The following is a 14443-nucleotide window of genomic DNA, read 5'->3' on the forward strand; positions in this document are numbered from 1 at the left end:
AGTCCAATTCTTCTTTTTACAGATGGAGAAACAGGCCCAGAAAAGGACTCCTAGCAAGTGGGTGACTGACTGGAGACACAGGCGCAGGTGTCCTGACCTTGCTCCCATGCGCTGCGCTGCACTGCACAGCCTCGTGGGCTGCTCACCAGCCAACATTTATTGGAATGGACCATTCCCAGGCACCAGTCATGGCCAAGTCAGCCCCTGGAGCTGGCCTGAGGGCCAATCTCTGGCTTTTGGACTTATCCAGTCTGCTGGTACTGTGCACCCTTGCTCAGGTGTGCCTGGGGCCCAGAGCGGCTCGCTCTATCCTCACTGGCCCTACCCGCCTGGAGTCCTGCTTTGTGGAGGGAGATGAAGTGGAGGAGGTGGCTGGGGCCTGGCTAGGGAGGGCAAGGAGCCTGGGCTCAGCATTGGAATGCCTGGTCCTATTCAGAGCGGCATCCTGAGTTTGACCTTGGAATCTAGCAGGAAATTCTGTGGTCGTGTAAGGGTCATAGCTGAGGTAAGAATTATCTTGGGGAAGTTAAGGGCTGACAAGTGCAATAATAGGTCCTAACATTTCTAGTCACAGCTCATATATGCAGTCATATTAAGGGCTCTTTTTGATTTTGACCTCAGGAGCCAGGAATTTTATACTCATGTTGCAGGTGAGGACACTGAGGCTCAAAGAAGACAAGAGACTTGCTTATGGTGACAGAGCAAGTCAGAGGCAAAGCCAAGCCAGACCTCTGTCCTGTAAAGCAAGTCGGGGCAGCTTGGCTTCTGTGGCTTGGTCCTGCTCCCCTTCCTGTGGATACAGGCCTGCAGGGGTGCCCCTGCTCTCTGCAGGCCTTTGTCTGAGGCCTCTGGGGCAAGCTCAGAGCAGAAAAACTCCCAAATGTTGCTGCTGAATGCAAAGCCAAGAGGTGCTTGAGAGGGCTTGGGGGCATCCACAAGGCACTCTGTGAACGGGTGATGGTGCTGCTGCTCCACTTTACTTCATGGTCTGCAGCGCCCTCCTGGCACAGGGGTAGGGCGTCACACACTTCAGCGGGCCCGACTGTGCTGGGTAGTGAGAGACCAGGGCCCAAACTGGCACTGCCCCAGAAGAAATGATGACCCAGTGCTGAGGACAGGGAGGTGGCCCCACACCCCTCAAGAGAGAGTCACCAGGGAATGGCTGGGCCCCAGGTGGGAGCCTTCCTCGGCCCTAGGGCAGAGAGACACTCGTGCCCCTCAGGCAGTGTGCAGGGCTGCAGGTGCGCTGAACTTCACCTCTAGAGCATTTAACATTTTCAGACTTCAGAGTCAGTATTTAAACCTCAGGTGATTCCACACAACACCCAGATTTCTGGCCTCTTTTGGAAATGAGAGACTCAGCAGCACAGGACCTGTCTGTGTGCCTCACTGCTCCTGAGCTGGGCCCGTCTCCACCCTCCGGTATCCTGGCCAGCACGGCTCCAGTATTCGCTACAGAATCAAACAAACGCTTGGAAGGGCTTATAATTCTAAGGGCATATTTGAAGCAAGTGTGACAGCTGTTCTTTCTTAAGTTGGTAAAAGAACTGGAGAGAGAGAGAGAGGTGGTTGAAAGCAACTGATATGGGTGAGGACAGGTGGACTTCACTGTTGGAGAAATCACCACTGTCTTAGCAGCTGGAGGAGAATTCCCCTCAGGGGAGCAGTGACTTTGGTGAAAAGCAGTGGCTCTGGAAGGTGAGCGTCACGCGCACCAAGTGTTCAGAGGAGGCCAGGGGCCCCGCGGGAGCCAAGAAAGGGATTGACCGGCTCCTGGAAGAGAGGACTGAGGAGGGGGCAGGCGGCTGGGCCACCATGTTCCTCCCCCACAGACTTGTGCAGCTTTAGAAGTTCTACTAAAATGCAGGACGTGTTTGGTTGGTGAGAGGGACGCTGAGGGATCTGGCAGAAGGGCCTGAGACTTGCCCTGGGTTCTATGGGGTGAAAGAGAGATGGCATCCATGACCTAGGAGCTGGACCGGGCCTGCCAGAAAGTGGGGAAAGAGCCACAATCTCTGGTGGGCCTGGGATGTCCCTAGGCTCCCCCACGTTGGGGGTGGAGGCAGTTCTTCCCAGCCTGCCCTGGAATATGTGGAACTGTGGGTTAACTGTTCCCATGATCACCTGGTTTGTGTGGAACCGGTGTTGAGTAGAAAGGTCTGCGGGCCCACTGTGGGCAAGCAAGCCCTTCCCCTCCGAGTGCCAACACTTGGTGATTCTGCGGTGGCAACACCACACAGGCAGCACACTGCCTGGCTTGGCGGCCTGGAATCTGGCGTGCGCCCACGCTCAGCAGGACCGGGACTCCTAGACCCTCTGCTCTAGCCTGCGGGGCCCCCATGTTTCCCAGGGGGCGCGTGAGGAGCACGAGTGCCTGCATGCCCTCCACCCTGAGAGCTTAGCCTGCTTCCTTGTGGTCCCGGGACCTGCCTGGCCCACCACAGCTGGGTGTCCGGGCCTCGGCCAGGGGTGAGTAGAACAATGAAAGGGGAGCAGACAGAAGAGAAGGGAACCCCGTGTCCCTGACGCTGACGCGGTACAGTGAGACTCTGAAACGCTGTAATCTAAGCCCCGAGAATGAACAAGAGCTTCACGAGGCAATGGCCACCCAATTTCTCCGTTGCACTGACTGGTAAGTGATGAGGGCAGGACACCCTCCCCCGCCTCGCCCCCACACTTCCTGCTCCCTGATGGCTTCTCTCCTGTGAGTTACTCTGCGGCTCTGCCCCGGCCTGGTCCAAAGCTCCTTCCTGCTTTCTGCTTCCCAGGTGGTCTGGCCCCTTTCTCTGGCCTCCAGTGGAGTTTTCTGAAAGGCTCCTTGTACCCCATCCACATTCCCTACCTCTTGCCCCGAGCAGGACTCCCCATGGATCCACACCTCCTCATGGCCAAAGGCAGGGGACACTGTTTGGTCCTGACTCTCATTTCCAGGCCGGGTCCTCTCAGGGTCCTTGGCCCTCCTTGGCTCAGCTCCCTGCTTTCACGCCCTCCACCTGCTGATCAGGCCCCCATCCCTTCTATCGAGCCTTTCCCAGCCTGAACTCACCACTTTCTCCCTACGCCTTCATTCCTGTTCTTCCCGGGTTTGCTGGCTCTGAGAGCCGTCCCCACATCCACCCAGGTCAGACCAGAACCTGGGCCACTTTCCAGGACCTCTCAACTCTCCTGTGCCGTTTATCTTCCCCTGTCTCCACCTCCCCTGCCCCACCTCTGTGCTGCTTCCAGAGTGATCTTCCACACAAAGTTAATGCCACGTTCAGAGAGCTTCAACGGCTCCTCAGACCTCAGCAAAGTCACCCAGACCCTGAACCTGGCATGGTGACCCTCTGCGATCAGACCCGGCGTACCTGTCCAGCCCTGACTCCTGTCTCCCAGCATCATCCACGGCCCAGTCCCATAACCTCCCTCCTGGTCCTTTGCGGAGCCATCTCCTTGTCCTGTGCTGCCCTTCCTTCATCCCGTTCCTCCATCTCTGAAATCTTCCCAGGTCTTCTCGCCCCAAGCCTGCCCCTCCAAGGCCCCAGTGCTTCCGGCCTCTCTTTGGGGAGGACTGTGGCCTCATGGTAGAGTGGACTTCTTCCTCCCTCTACCTGCCCCCCGATCCCCTCCACCACTTGTATTTCCTGTCCCCTGACACATGCTAACTACTCACAGTGTGCCAGATTCTGGGCTAAGTCCGACTTCCTCTAAACTGTCACCATGCAGTGAACCCCAGTATACCCCCCATTTCAGGGGGTGCTGGTTAGGGCTAGGAGAGGCTGAACCTTGGGCCCAAGATTACACAGGCATTCAGTGACAGCTGAGACTTGAACCTGGGCCTGCCTAACTTCCCAAACCTTTGCTTTAGATGCCAACCCAGAGCTACCTATAGTGGTGCCTGTTACTACCACTCCAGTACTCTTGCCTGGAAAATCCCACGGATAGAGGAGCCTGGAAGGCTGCAGTCCATGGGGTCGCTGAGGGTCGGACACGACTGAGCGACTTCACTTTCACTTTTCACTTTCATGCATTGGAGAAGGAAATGGCAACCCACTCCACTGTTCTTGCCTGGAGAATCCCAGGGATGGGGAGCCTGGTGGGCTGCCGTCTATGGGGTCACACAGAGTCGGACACGACTGAAGTGACTTAGCAGTAGCAGTAGTAGCAGTAATGGATTACAGACATCCCAGGATGGTGTTATGTCTCAGGGTGCAGGGCTGAGGCCAGGCATCTCCAGCCACAAGCAGACTGGGCCACCCAGGTCCCATGAGAATCATGTATCACAGTATGAAAAAGGATGGAAAACCCTGCCCTAAACTGGACTTTGTCTTGGCCCTTGGTTGGCCCAAGGCAGTTCGCTCACCCTGTAATTTCAGCCTGGCCTGGGAATACCTGCTGAAGCTTCCCTCCCACATCCTACCTCTAGGCCAGCACCCCCAAGGACAAAGGATCTCCGTGTGTGGGTAACTGTCCCTGGCCTGGGATAAGACTGGTGGCCCCAGAAGTGAATGGAGCTTCCAGGGGGCTCTGCCCAGCTCAGCCCTTGGCCAGAGAGGCCTCTCGCCTGCTCAGCCTTCAGACCTCCTGAGCTTAGACCTCAAGGCAGCTGAGTGGCCCTGCTCAGCCCTGGCCTGGCCACAGCCATGCCTTGTCTCTTGTTGCCCTCTTACAGGGGTCTGCTGCTAGCTCAGGGCACCACTTGGCTGGTGGTTCATGCAGACCCTGCTATCAAGTCAAGGCCAGCTTGGTGTGAACGGGGAGGTGACAGAACTAGGGTGCAAAGATGCTCTAAACCAGAGGGCTGGAGCGCTGGGATCCTGGACAGATTGACTCTACTCCACCGTGCTGGGCACACCACTCATGTTTATGCTTTTCAAGTGTCATTAGGTCCACCTGACAGTGCTAGGAGTTTAGCTTCATTGCCATTTTGCATAGATCTTGAGCCCAGGAATAGACTTACTCACCCAAGGTCACACAGCAAGAAACCCGGGGAGGTGGCATTTGAGCCCAGGGTCCTCTGTTGTTTGTACACCTACCTGGGAACTCTGGCTAATTCTGGGAGTCCCAGCTCCCAAAGGCAGGTGGCTTCCTGGACAAGCCTCCAGGGCTCCCTCTCCTGTGCCCTCCTGCGTCTCAGAGTTTACAGTTCGCCAGTAGCTACGGGCAGCCACTTGCCTTGCCCCCAAGTGAGGGTCTGGCCCGGCTCTGTCACATGTTCGCTCCGAGCCCAGGTTCTCCTTTGGGACGTGCTGGAGTCACCTGCTTTGCGAGTTGTTCTGAGCATCGAGCAAGAGCATGAGATGAAGGGCTACAAAGCAGAGACGCATCCCCTTGGTAACACGCGCAAGAACAATGCATCTATTTCATTTGCTTGTTGCCATTCAAGGAAGCAAGCAGACTGGGAGCCCCAAAAGGTTGCAGAGATTGCTTCAGGATAGGAGGGAATCCCCGGGCAGCAGCAGGCCAGGAGCGTGTGCACGACCTTCTTTCCTCTGCAGGGCTCCTTTTCTGGGGCAGGTTCCTCTTCCCTTTCTCCTCCGCACCAGTGTGCGGTTTCCAAGGTGAACAGGATGCTTCAGTTCACTGTAAATATAAAGCTGTGCTCCGTGTGTCTTTCACACCCAAAAGCAACAAACAGAAGTCTTCTGAGGTCACGCTATTCTGGTTTGTAATCACAAAACTTCTGGGCTCAGATACACTCAAGTGTCGTCTTTTGCCTCCTTTCCGTACTGTGCAGTCCCTGCCAAAAACTTGTCCAGCCTTTCTTTGCACAACTCTGGTGATGAGACACTCACTACCTTCTCCGGAAGCCCAGTGAATTTCTGGATAGGGCAGACGGAAAGGTGAATGTTCTTCCTCCTCCTGAGCTGAAGCTGGACATTTCTGTGTCCCCAGAAGTGCCCCCGCTGACCTTGGCTCTTCCCTCTGGGGCCCTGCAGATCATGATTCCTCTCTTGGACCCGGGACAGCCCCTCTGAAGTGCAGAGACAGCCACAGTGTCCCTCTGAGCCTCCTCTTTGCCAGGTTGACATCAACCCTTTCTGTGTGGCACAGTTTTTTGTTCTTTGCCCATTCTGGCCGCTCTTCATCTTGTCACTGTCTCCACAGGGCCTGGGGCCCAGATAAGACACAAGACTCCAGGAGGATCTGAGAGAGTGAGACTGCTGTCCCCTCCCCACGCCTAGGGCCCGACTCACCTGGGGCTGTCCCTTGAGCTAGCCCTGGTTATTCTGCAGCCAAGCTATACCATGAAGCTTGACAGTCCAGACTGTCAGTGTCCACATTTAGGGGACTGCTGGTGCTTGGAATAGCCCCCCACACACACCACAGCCCCGCCCCAGTGTTCCTTAGAGATCTACGGAAGCATGGATCATGTGGAGCAGGGCCCTGAGAGTTTTCTCAGGCCTCCTTGTCACCCCTCACGGCATTCCAGGCTCACCTTTTCCATGCAGGGTGTGCTGCCCCGTGTGCCATTCCAAAAAATAGGCCACCAAAGGCTACTTATAAGTGGCCTTACTGATCTCACTGAAAAACAGTTCAAAAGACTCAAACAAGAGGAGGAGTGGGCAGTGCAGAGGTGAGATGGACTTGGAGGAATCAGAACAGCAATGTAGATTTAAAGAAGGTTGATGTCATACGTTTCTCCTACGAACTGACGAGTGTGATGTGGCTTTGGCACAGCACAAAGTAAGCATATGCTCACTTCCTACTTTGACTTACCATTTTTCACATACTTAATTCCATGCGCCCCTCTAACACTCCGATGTAAGGCAGGATAGGCAGTGTTAGCTCTATTTTACAGATGAGGAAACTGAGGCTCAGAGTGGGTAAGTGGACTGACCAAAGGGAATGAAGGCCTGGCAGAGGCTACAGCTCCCCAGATGCCCCGCCCGCAAGCCCACAGTTCTCAGCCCCCTCGCGTTAGTGGGAGTCTATGACTAATTCTGGCTGGTGGGCAGTGGGCAGACGTGACGTTTGACCCTGATGGCTGAAGCACAGGAGAGCTGTTTGCAAGACCTGTGTGCTTCCTGGTGTTGGGCTTCAGATCTTGGAGCTGTCTTATGGGAGATGGTTGCTATGGAGACCACCCAGCTTCACAGGTGGACTTTGTAGGAGTGAGGAGTACCTGCTAAGATTTAGGGGCTCTTTATTACTGTAGCCTCACGCAGCCTATTGTGATTTATATGGAAGAGCAATTATTTGTTCTTATGTTATTCTGTCTGGCACTGTACTAATAAGGACTTTGCACACGTCCCCTCACACAATCCTTGAAGCTGTCCTGCGAGGAAAGGATTATTGTTCCTCTCTACTGCAGGGGAAATGGGGACACAGAGAAGCAGAGCCATTTGCCCAGGGTCACAGAGCCACGAAAGTGTGGGCTCGGAACCTGAATTTGGGTCTGTCCGATGGGAAAACCTCGATGAGCTCTGATGAGTTGCAGAAACAGGTGCTATTGTGTCCCAGCACCCTGCAGGGCTAACTGCTTCCTTGGAAGATGGAAGACTGCACAGACTGCTTTTCTCATTCAGATTTTATGCCTGAGCAAAACCCTTGTGCTGTGATTTATTATAGCAACACTGATTTTCCAATTTCAAGACAACAATGCAACTTGAAATAAAACGGAAAGAAAACATTGAAACATTTGAAACCTTCACTTTAGATCCTTATTACGTCTTGCTTGAACTGTTCCAGGCCTGTATCATTTTCTCCTCCTTTCTCCAGTCTCCCCTCATTCCAACTGACTGCCAGAGCCACCTTTGTAAAGCCGAATCTAAGCATGCCCTCTGTGATTCAGAACCCACAGAAAGGTTCCTGGTTCCCTCCACCAGTACTTCCTAAATGACATTCCTCATATATATGATGTAAATATGCGACATCCTGCAAGTGAAAAAGGAGTTCCATGGCCAAAGGAGTTTTGGAAATGCTGATTTAAAATATTTATTATTCCCACCTCAAAACAGGGGACACATACAGACTGAAAGTGAAGGGCTGGAAAAAGATTTTCCATGCAAATTGGGACCAAAAGAAAGCAGGAGTCACAATACTCGTATCAGATAAATTAGACTTTAAAACAAAGGCTGTGAAAAGAGACAAAGAAGGTCACTACATAATGATCAAAGGATCAATCCAAGAAGAAGATATAACAATTATAAATATATATCCACCCAACAGGGGAGCACCGCAGTATGTAAGACAAATCCTAACAAGTATGAAAGGAGAAATTAACAATAACACAATAATAGTGGGAGACTTTAATACCCCACTCACACTTATGGATAGATCAACTAAACAGAAAATTAACAAGGAAAAAAAAAAAACATGTATCTATAAAGTTCACTAAAGCAAAGCACAGTAAAATGAGGTATGGCAATAAAAGGCGTTAAATTTATCAAATAAAAAAAATAATAAATAAAGTGCTGAAAAATTAAAGCTGAAAAAAAAAATTCCTATGTCTGTAATATTCTGATTTAGGCATTCTAACCTAATTATAAAATTAAGAGGACTTCAGAAGCATAAACCAAAACTTCTTATTATTCCAAATGCTCACAGTTGTTTTGTATGTACAATTTCAAAACATCTGTTTTATATAAAAATTTGTTGAATATTAAATCATATAATTATGATTCATAATACTGTATACTTCAACTAATCTTGTCTTTACTTGTACATTATAAAGTCTTATTTTATCATTTAGTCATGTTGATCAATAGAGGTCAAGGATACTCAACAATAATACTCTATATAAAAAAAAAAAAAAAAATTTATTATTGGACTTCCCTGGTGGTCCACGGGTTAAGAATCTATACCTGCCAACACAGGGGACATGGGTTCGATCCCTGGTCTGGGAAGATACCACATTCCACAGAGCAACTAAACCTGTTCACCACAACTATAATACTGAAGCCCGTGCGCCCTAGAGCCTGTGTTCCACAACAGGAGAAGCCATCGTAATGGGAAACCCACATACCTCAACTAGAGAATAGCCCCTGTTTGCTGCCACTAGACACAGCCCATGCATAGCAACAAAGAACCAGCACAGCCAAAAATAAATATGTAAATTATTTATTATTGGGACTTTCCTAGCGGTCCAGTGGATAAGACTGCTCTCAAGACAGGGGCCCCAGGTTCAGTCCCTGGTTAGGAAACCAAGATCCCACATACTGCAGCTACTGAGCCCACGAGCCCCAGTGAAGACCTAGTACAGCCAATATACATATAAATTAAGTAAATATTTATTATTAAAAATTAAAGTTAAAAACTTCTGGTTAAAAATTGTAAACTGTAGGACTTCACAGAGCCTTTAACATGCTAAAGCCCATTGTACTTTTCCAAGAGGCAGATTCATCATTTTGGGCATTTCTTAAGACTTTTGGACCATGAAATCTCCCCAGTCTCTTTCATTTGGGGGGTACCTAATAGAATTAGTATTCCATGATGTATACTCAGGGAGGATGCTGACTTTTGGGTAAAGTCTGGACTTCTCAGCTAACATTCAAGGCTTCCTGAGACCTGTTCCCAGGTCACTTTCCAGTCATCTCACAAACCTGTTCCTCCATCTACCCCAGGGTTCAACCCCTCTCACTCCTCCTCCTGGACACGTTACTATTTATCACTCAGGTTGTGGGACTCTCTGAGCTGTGACCTGGAGAGGAAATGAGGATTGAGGAACAAAGTCAGAAATAACACAACGTAGCTTCCATCTGGGACAATGTTAAAAGCACCCGATCAGTGATGTGGCTGAGAAGAAAATGGGAATGATGACTATGAGACTAATTGAAAGCCGTGTGTTTACCGAGGCTCAAAGAATCCCTTTTAGAAGTGGGAACTGGGCCCACATATGGCAACAAACAAGGCAAAATGGGTGCATGCTCGAAACAAAAAGCACCAAGATGTGCTGGGCAGAACCAAAGATATTGACGTAATTAATAAAGTAATTAACACGCACAGAAATGCAAAAGCTGCCAGGAGGCTGATAAGAGAGGGTTATTAAAAAAGAATGAGCAATGTAGCAGGGAAGTGAAATTAAGTTTTGCATTTCTTTTTTTATTATGGACCCCCAAAATACTCTATGAGTAATAAATAGCCCTTGATTTACTGCAAAAATACCAATAGGCTGGGGCCAGAATTTGCTGTTGACCCTCTCCCTGGCAAAATAAACTGACCGATCACTCACTCAGTCAGCCAGTCTCTGAGAATATGGGGGGACCTGCACCCAGTGCTGTAGATGAGAGTAAGGTGATTAAACATGTCAGATCAGAGGCCAGAGTGCCTGACCTCTAGTCCCAATCCTGCCACTTAGAAATGCTGAAACCTTGCAGCAGCTATTCAGCCTCACTGTTGCCATCTGTAAAATGGGTGTAAAATCCTGTGTAAAACACAGGACCTCCTCATACAATTAAGGATTAAATATACAGATAGGAGTAAAGCCCCCTGACCAGCACCTGGCCCGTGAATGACTCAGAGTCAGCGGTTGCTGTTAATCACCCCATCTCCACCACCCTGCAGCAATCTATACGACAAAAGAGTTCTCAGTTAACATATAAATTCAGAAAATGTTTCAAAGGATTCACTAAGAAGATCAGAGCAAACTCACGTTCCCTCCTCATTTCTCCTGTCTGGTTCCCGGAGCATTCAGGGGATGGGCAGGAAATAAAACAGCCACAATGAGGACTGGTGTACACTGGTAGCTTATCCCAGTCACTTCTCTGGCTTTGGGACTTTGGGTGAGTCTACACCTCAGTTTCTCCATCAGGGAAATGAGGGGTTGGCTTAGGTGAATTCTTAGGTCATTTTGAGCTCTGAAATTCTATGAGTCATGTGTTATGTTAGTCACATTAGCAAGCATCCATTACCAAGACAGCAAAAATGACCCTCCTTGGAGGCTCCTCTTCCTCCTTGGCTATCTTGCAGCTCTATTCCTGGCCCTGGGGTCCTCCTGGGCCCTCAGGCTGCAAACTGCAGTCATGAGACGACTGTGCCTCCCTCATCTACATGCCCACCTGTCCCAAACCCTGTGTCTCGGGTCTCTGCCCATGTCAGCATCGGGGCCACCTTTGGCCCCAGACCACGGGGGTTTGGGCTCTCGTGACCTCAGCGCACCAGTTCCCCAGCCTGTCCCTCCCTCAGAAAGGTCTGTCTCTCCCACTGCCACTTTTCTTCTTTTCTCACATTGTTATGAAAAGCTAAATAGTACAATGAACACTTGTGTACTCTCCTTCAGGATTCAGAAATTTCTAACATTTTGCCATATCTGCTGGCTCACTCTCTATATATACACTGTCCCCAAACCATCTGAAGGTAAATTTCAGGCTCCATACACTTCAGCATGTAGTCCTATGTGACCACAATATTATTATACCTATGGAAAGTAGCAATATCTCCATAATATTTTCTGAGAGCCAGAATGAACTTTTTAAGGGGTCCCTCACGCTGCTCCGCTGCTGAAATTCCTTTCCTGGTTCCCCACTGCCTTCAGATTATGGTACAAACTCCCTTCAGCTCTGCACTTACTTTCTGTCCACAGGCAGCCAGATCCAACAGATTCTTGAATTTCTCCCCAGACATACCCTCCACCTTCCTGCTCATGGATTTTCATCCTGGAACCCCACTGCCTCCAATATTTTCTCCTCGAGGTTTTGTCCATTATGTAAAGCTCAACTAAAATTCCACGTTGTCCAAGGAATCTTCTAAGGTTTTTCTAGTTGAAACATATCTTTCTTTTCGTATCTCCATAACACATGGGGAGCTAGTATGATGACATAGTTCAAATATGGAGGAAGGCAGAGACAAAAGAGACAGAGAAATGGACTTCACCTTGGACCAAACTGCCTGAACTCTACGTTACCTCTGGAATTTTCCAGGGTGCTAATACTAGGCTCAGTGGTAAAAGAATCTACCTGAAATGCAGGAGATGCAGGTCTATGGGTTTGAGCCCTGGGTCGGGAAGATCCCTGGGTAAGGAAGTGGCAACCCACTCCAGTATTCTTGCCTGGAGAATCCCATGGACAAAGAAGCTTGGTGGGCTACAGTCCATGGGGTCGCAAAGAGTCAGACACAACTTAGCAACTAAACCACCACCACTGTGTACTCCAGTTTGAATTAATGGTAGCCAAAAGCACCCTAATGAATACTGCAGGGATTAGGGCTGACAGTCCTTTAGCCTTCTAAGGCTGTGAAGCAACAGTAGAAAAATACAATGCATTATACTCCAGGTACACTGGATGCTTCCTGTTCCCCAAGACCATTTTCTCTTCCTCCTACCCTTGCCTGAATTCCCTCAACCTTGTCCTGTCTTTAAAAAAAAAAAAAAAACTGAGGTAAAATTCAGAAAAATTCACTACTTAACCATTTTAAACTGTACTTTTTAAAGTTTACGACATTGTTTAACTGTATCTACTATCTAATTTCAGATAATTCTCACCACTTCAGAAATCTCATACCCAAAAAAAAAAAAAAAAGAAAGAAATCTCATACCCATTAGCAGTCACTCCCCTATTCCTCATCCCTCTAATCTAGGTTCTATCTCTATGGATTTGCCTGTTCTGGATATTTCATATAGATGGAATTGTACAGTATTTGGCCTTTTGGCATCTGGTTTCTTTCACTGAACATTATATTTTCAAAGTTCATCTATGCTGTAGCATGCATTCTTATTTATGGCTGAATAATATTCCATTGTATGGATATACCACATTTTATTTATCCATTCATCAGTTGATATAGACATTTGGGTTGTTCCCACTTTTCTGGCTGTTATACATTGTGATGCTATATTTGAATACACATTTTCATTTCTCTGGAGTGTATACCTAGGAATGGAATTACTGGGTCACATGGTAACTTAATTTTTTGAGGAACTGCCAGACTATTCACACAGCTTCTGTTTTCTCTGTCTAAATCCTACTGTTCTTTCAAGAATTAGAAGAAAAAGTACCTCCTCTTTCATGAAACATTTTTCAAGGCAGGATGACTAACCACTTCCTCTGTGCTCCCCCAGGGCTGGAGGCTAAGCTATCCCAGCACTTACTACCTGCAGTGACATTCTCCATTTATACACCTGTCCCTCCTGGACTGGGGGAGTCCTAAGAGCAGGGATTATACCTTAGCCATGGCTGTGACCCCAGCATGTGGCACACAGTGAACGCCCAGTAATGTGAGTTTGGCCAATGAATGAACGAACAGCATGTGTCTCTCGAGTGTCCTCATGGTACCTAGCCTAGCTGACAAGGGCTTCTTCATCACAGAGGGTGGGCTGTGCTGAGAGCCTCCTGGATGTGGGAACGAGATCATGAGGGTGGAGCAGGGGGTGTGGACACACGAAAAGGCACGTGGAGGGGAGTATGCGTGTGTGGATGCAGTCCTACAACGCTCGCCTGAGTTCAGAGACTGCCATGAAACCAGCTGAATGAGACTGGTCCAATTGCTTATCCTAGAAGAGGGAAGAAAACACAGGGGAATGAAAGGCTGTGAGGATGCCTGATGATCAGGGAGGTGCTTGAGATAATCACAGTGACAGGCCTCAAGCTGGGGCGGACCTCTGCTCCCCAGGAGGCAGCTTCCCATCCATCATCTCATAGGAGAATCAGCATGGGGTATGGAAGGAGCCTGCCTGTGGGGAGCGGTGGCCTGGCTGAGTGCCTCTGAACCCCACTTGCTACCTGTGTGGTCCAGAGCCCATCAGTTTAGTTCAGTCGCTCAGTCATGTTGGACTCTTAGTGACCCCACGGACTGCAGCACACCAGGCCTCCCTGCTCATCACCAACTCCCAGAGCTTGCTCAAACTCAGGTCCATCGAGTCGGTGATGCCATCCAACCATCTCATCCTCTGTCATCTCCTTCTCCTCCTGCCTTCAGTCTTTCCCAGCATCAGGGTCTTTTCAAATGAGTCAGTTCTTCCCATCAGGTGGTATTGGAGTTTCAGCTTCAGCATCAGTCCTTCCAATGAATATTCAGGACTGATTTCTTTTAGGATGGACTGATTTGATCTCCATGCAGTCCAAGGGACTCTCAAGAGTCTTCTCCAACACCACACTTCAAAAGCATCAATTCTTCGGCACTCAGCCTTCTTTATGGTCCAACTCTTACATCCATACGTGACTACTGGAAAAACCATAGCTTTGACTAGACAGACCTTTGTCAGTAAAGTAATGTCTCCAGAAATGCATTCACAGTAGAACCATGCATTTAAAGGTATAAATCTACTCCATAGGCAGCAGCAATGCTCAAGACCTCCCTGGGAGGCAGGCCGAGCCATCATGTTACTTTCCCTATAAAGGCAGGAAATTCTGAGTCAGGGGGTGGGAACAAAAGTCACAGTGATGGGTCTCCTGGGTGTCAGGCTTAGCGCTAGGCACTTGAACACATGACTCCAGTCAGTGCTTATGGTAAACCTGTAAGGGAGGAGCATATATTTCCTTATGGCCACTGAGGTTCAGAGATGGTGTGTCACTCACACAAGGTCACA

At 49.3% G+C, this 14443-nt stretch overlaps 1 protein-coding gene and 1 long non-coding RNA gene across 4 annotated transcripts in view; one reads left to right on the forward strand and one right to left on the reverse strand.

Annotated features, from left to right (window-relative positions):
- LOC147367225 (uncharacterized) overlaps positions 1-1511 on the forward strand; it is a 48137-nt gene extending 46626 nt beyond the window's left edge. For both annotated transcript variants that reach the window (XR_015169948.1, XR_015169949.1), the window contains one exon: positions 23-1511. This is a non-coding gene — a long non-coding RNA (uncharacterized LOC147367225). The remainder of the gene's footprint in view (positions 1-22) is intronic.
- GABBR2 (gamma-aminobutyric acid type B receptor subunit 2) overlaps positions 1-14443 on the reverse strand; it is a 370697-nt gene that overhangs the window by 23920 nt on the left and 332334 nt on the right. Inside the window, exon 14 of one of the 2 annotated variants that reach the window (XM_086416038.1) lies at positions 13241-13408. The exons of the other annotated variant lie outside the window; for it this stretch is intronic. Coding sequence (XP_086272164.1) covers positions 13340-13408 — 69 coding nt within the window. The 3' untranslated portion in view covers positions 13241-13339. Of the gene's footprint in view, positions 1-13240; positions 13409-14443 lie in introns of those variants that run through there. 2 annotated transcript variants of the gene reach the window in all.

The sequence above is a fragment of the Bos grunniens genome, chromosome 8, assembly GCF_055505025.1.
Source record: "Bos grunniens cultivar Pamir isolate PY7600 chromosome 8, Bosgru_T2T1.0, whole genome shotgun sequence".
NCBI lineage: Eukaryota > Metazoa > Chordata > Mammalia > Artiodactyla > Bovidae > Bos > Bos grunniens.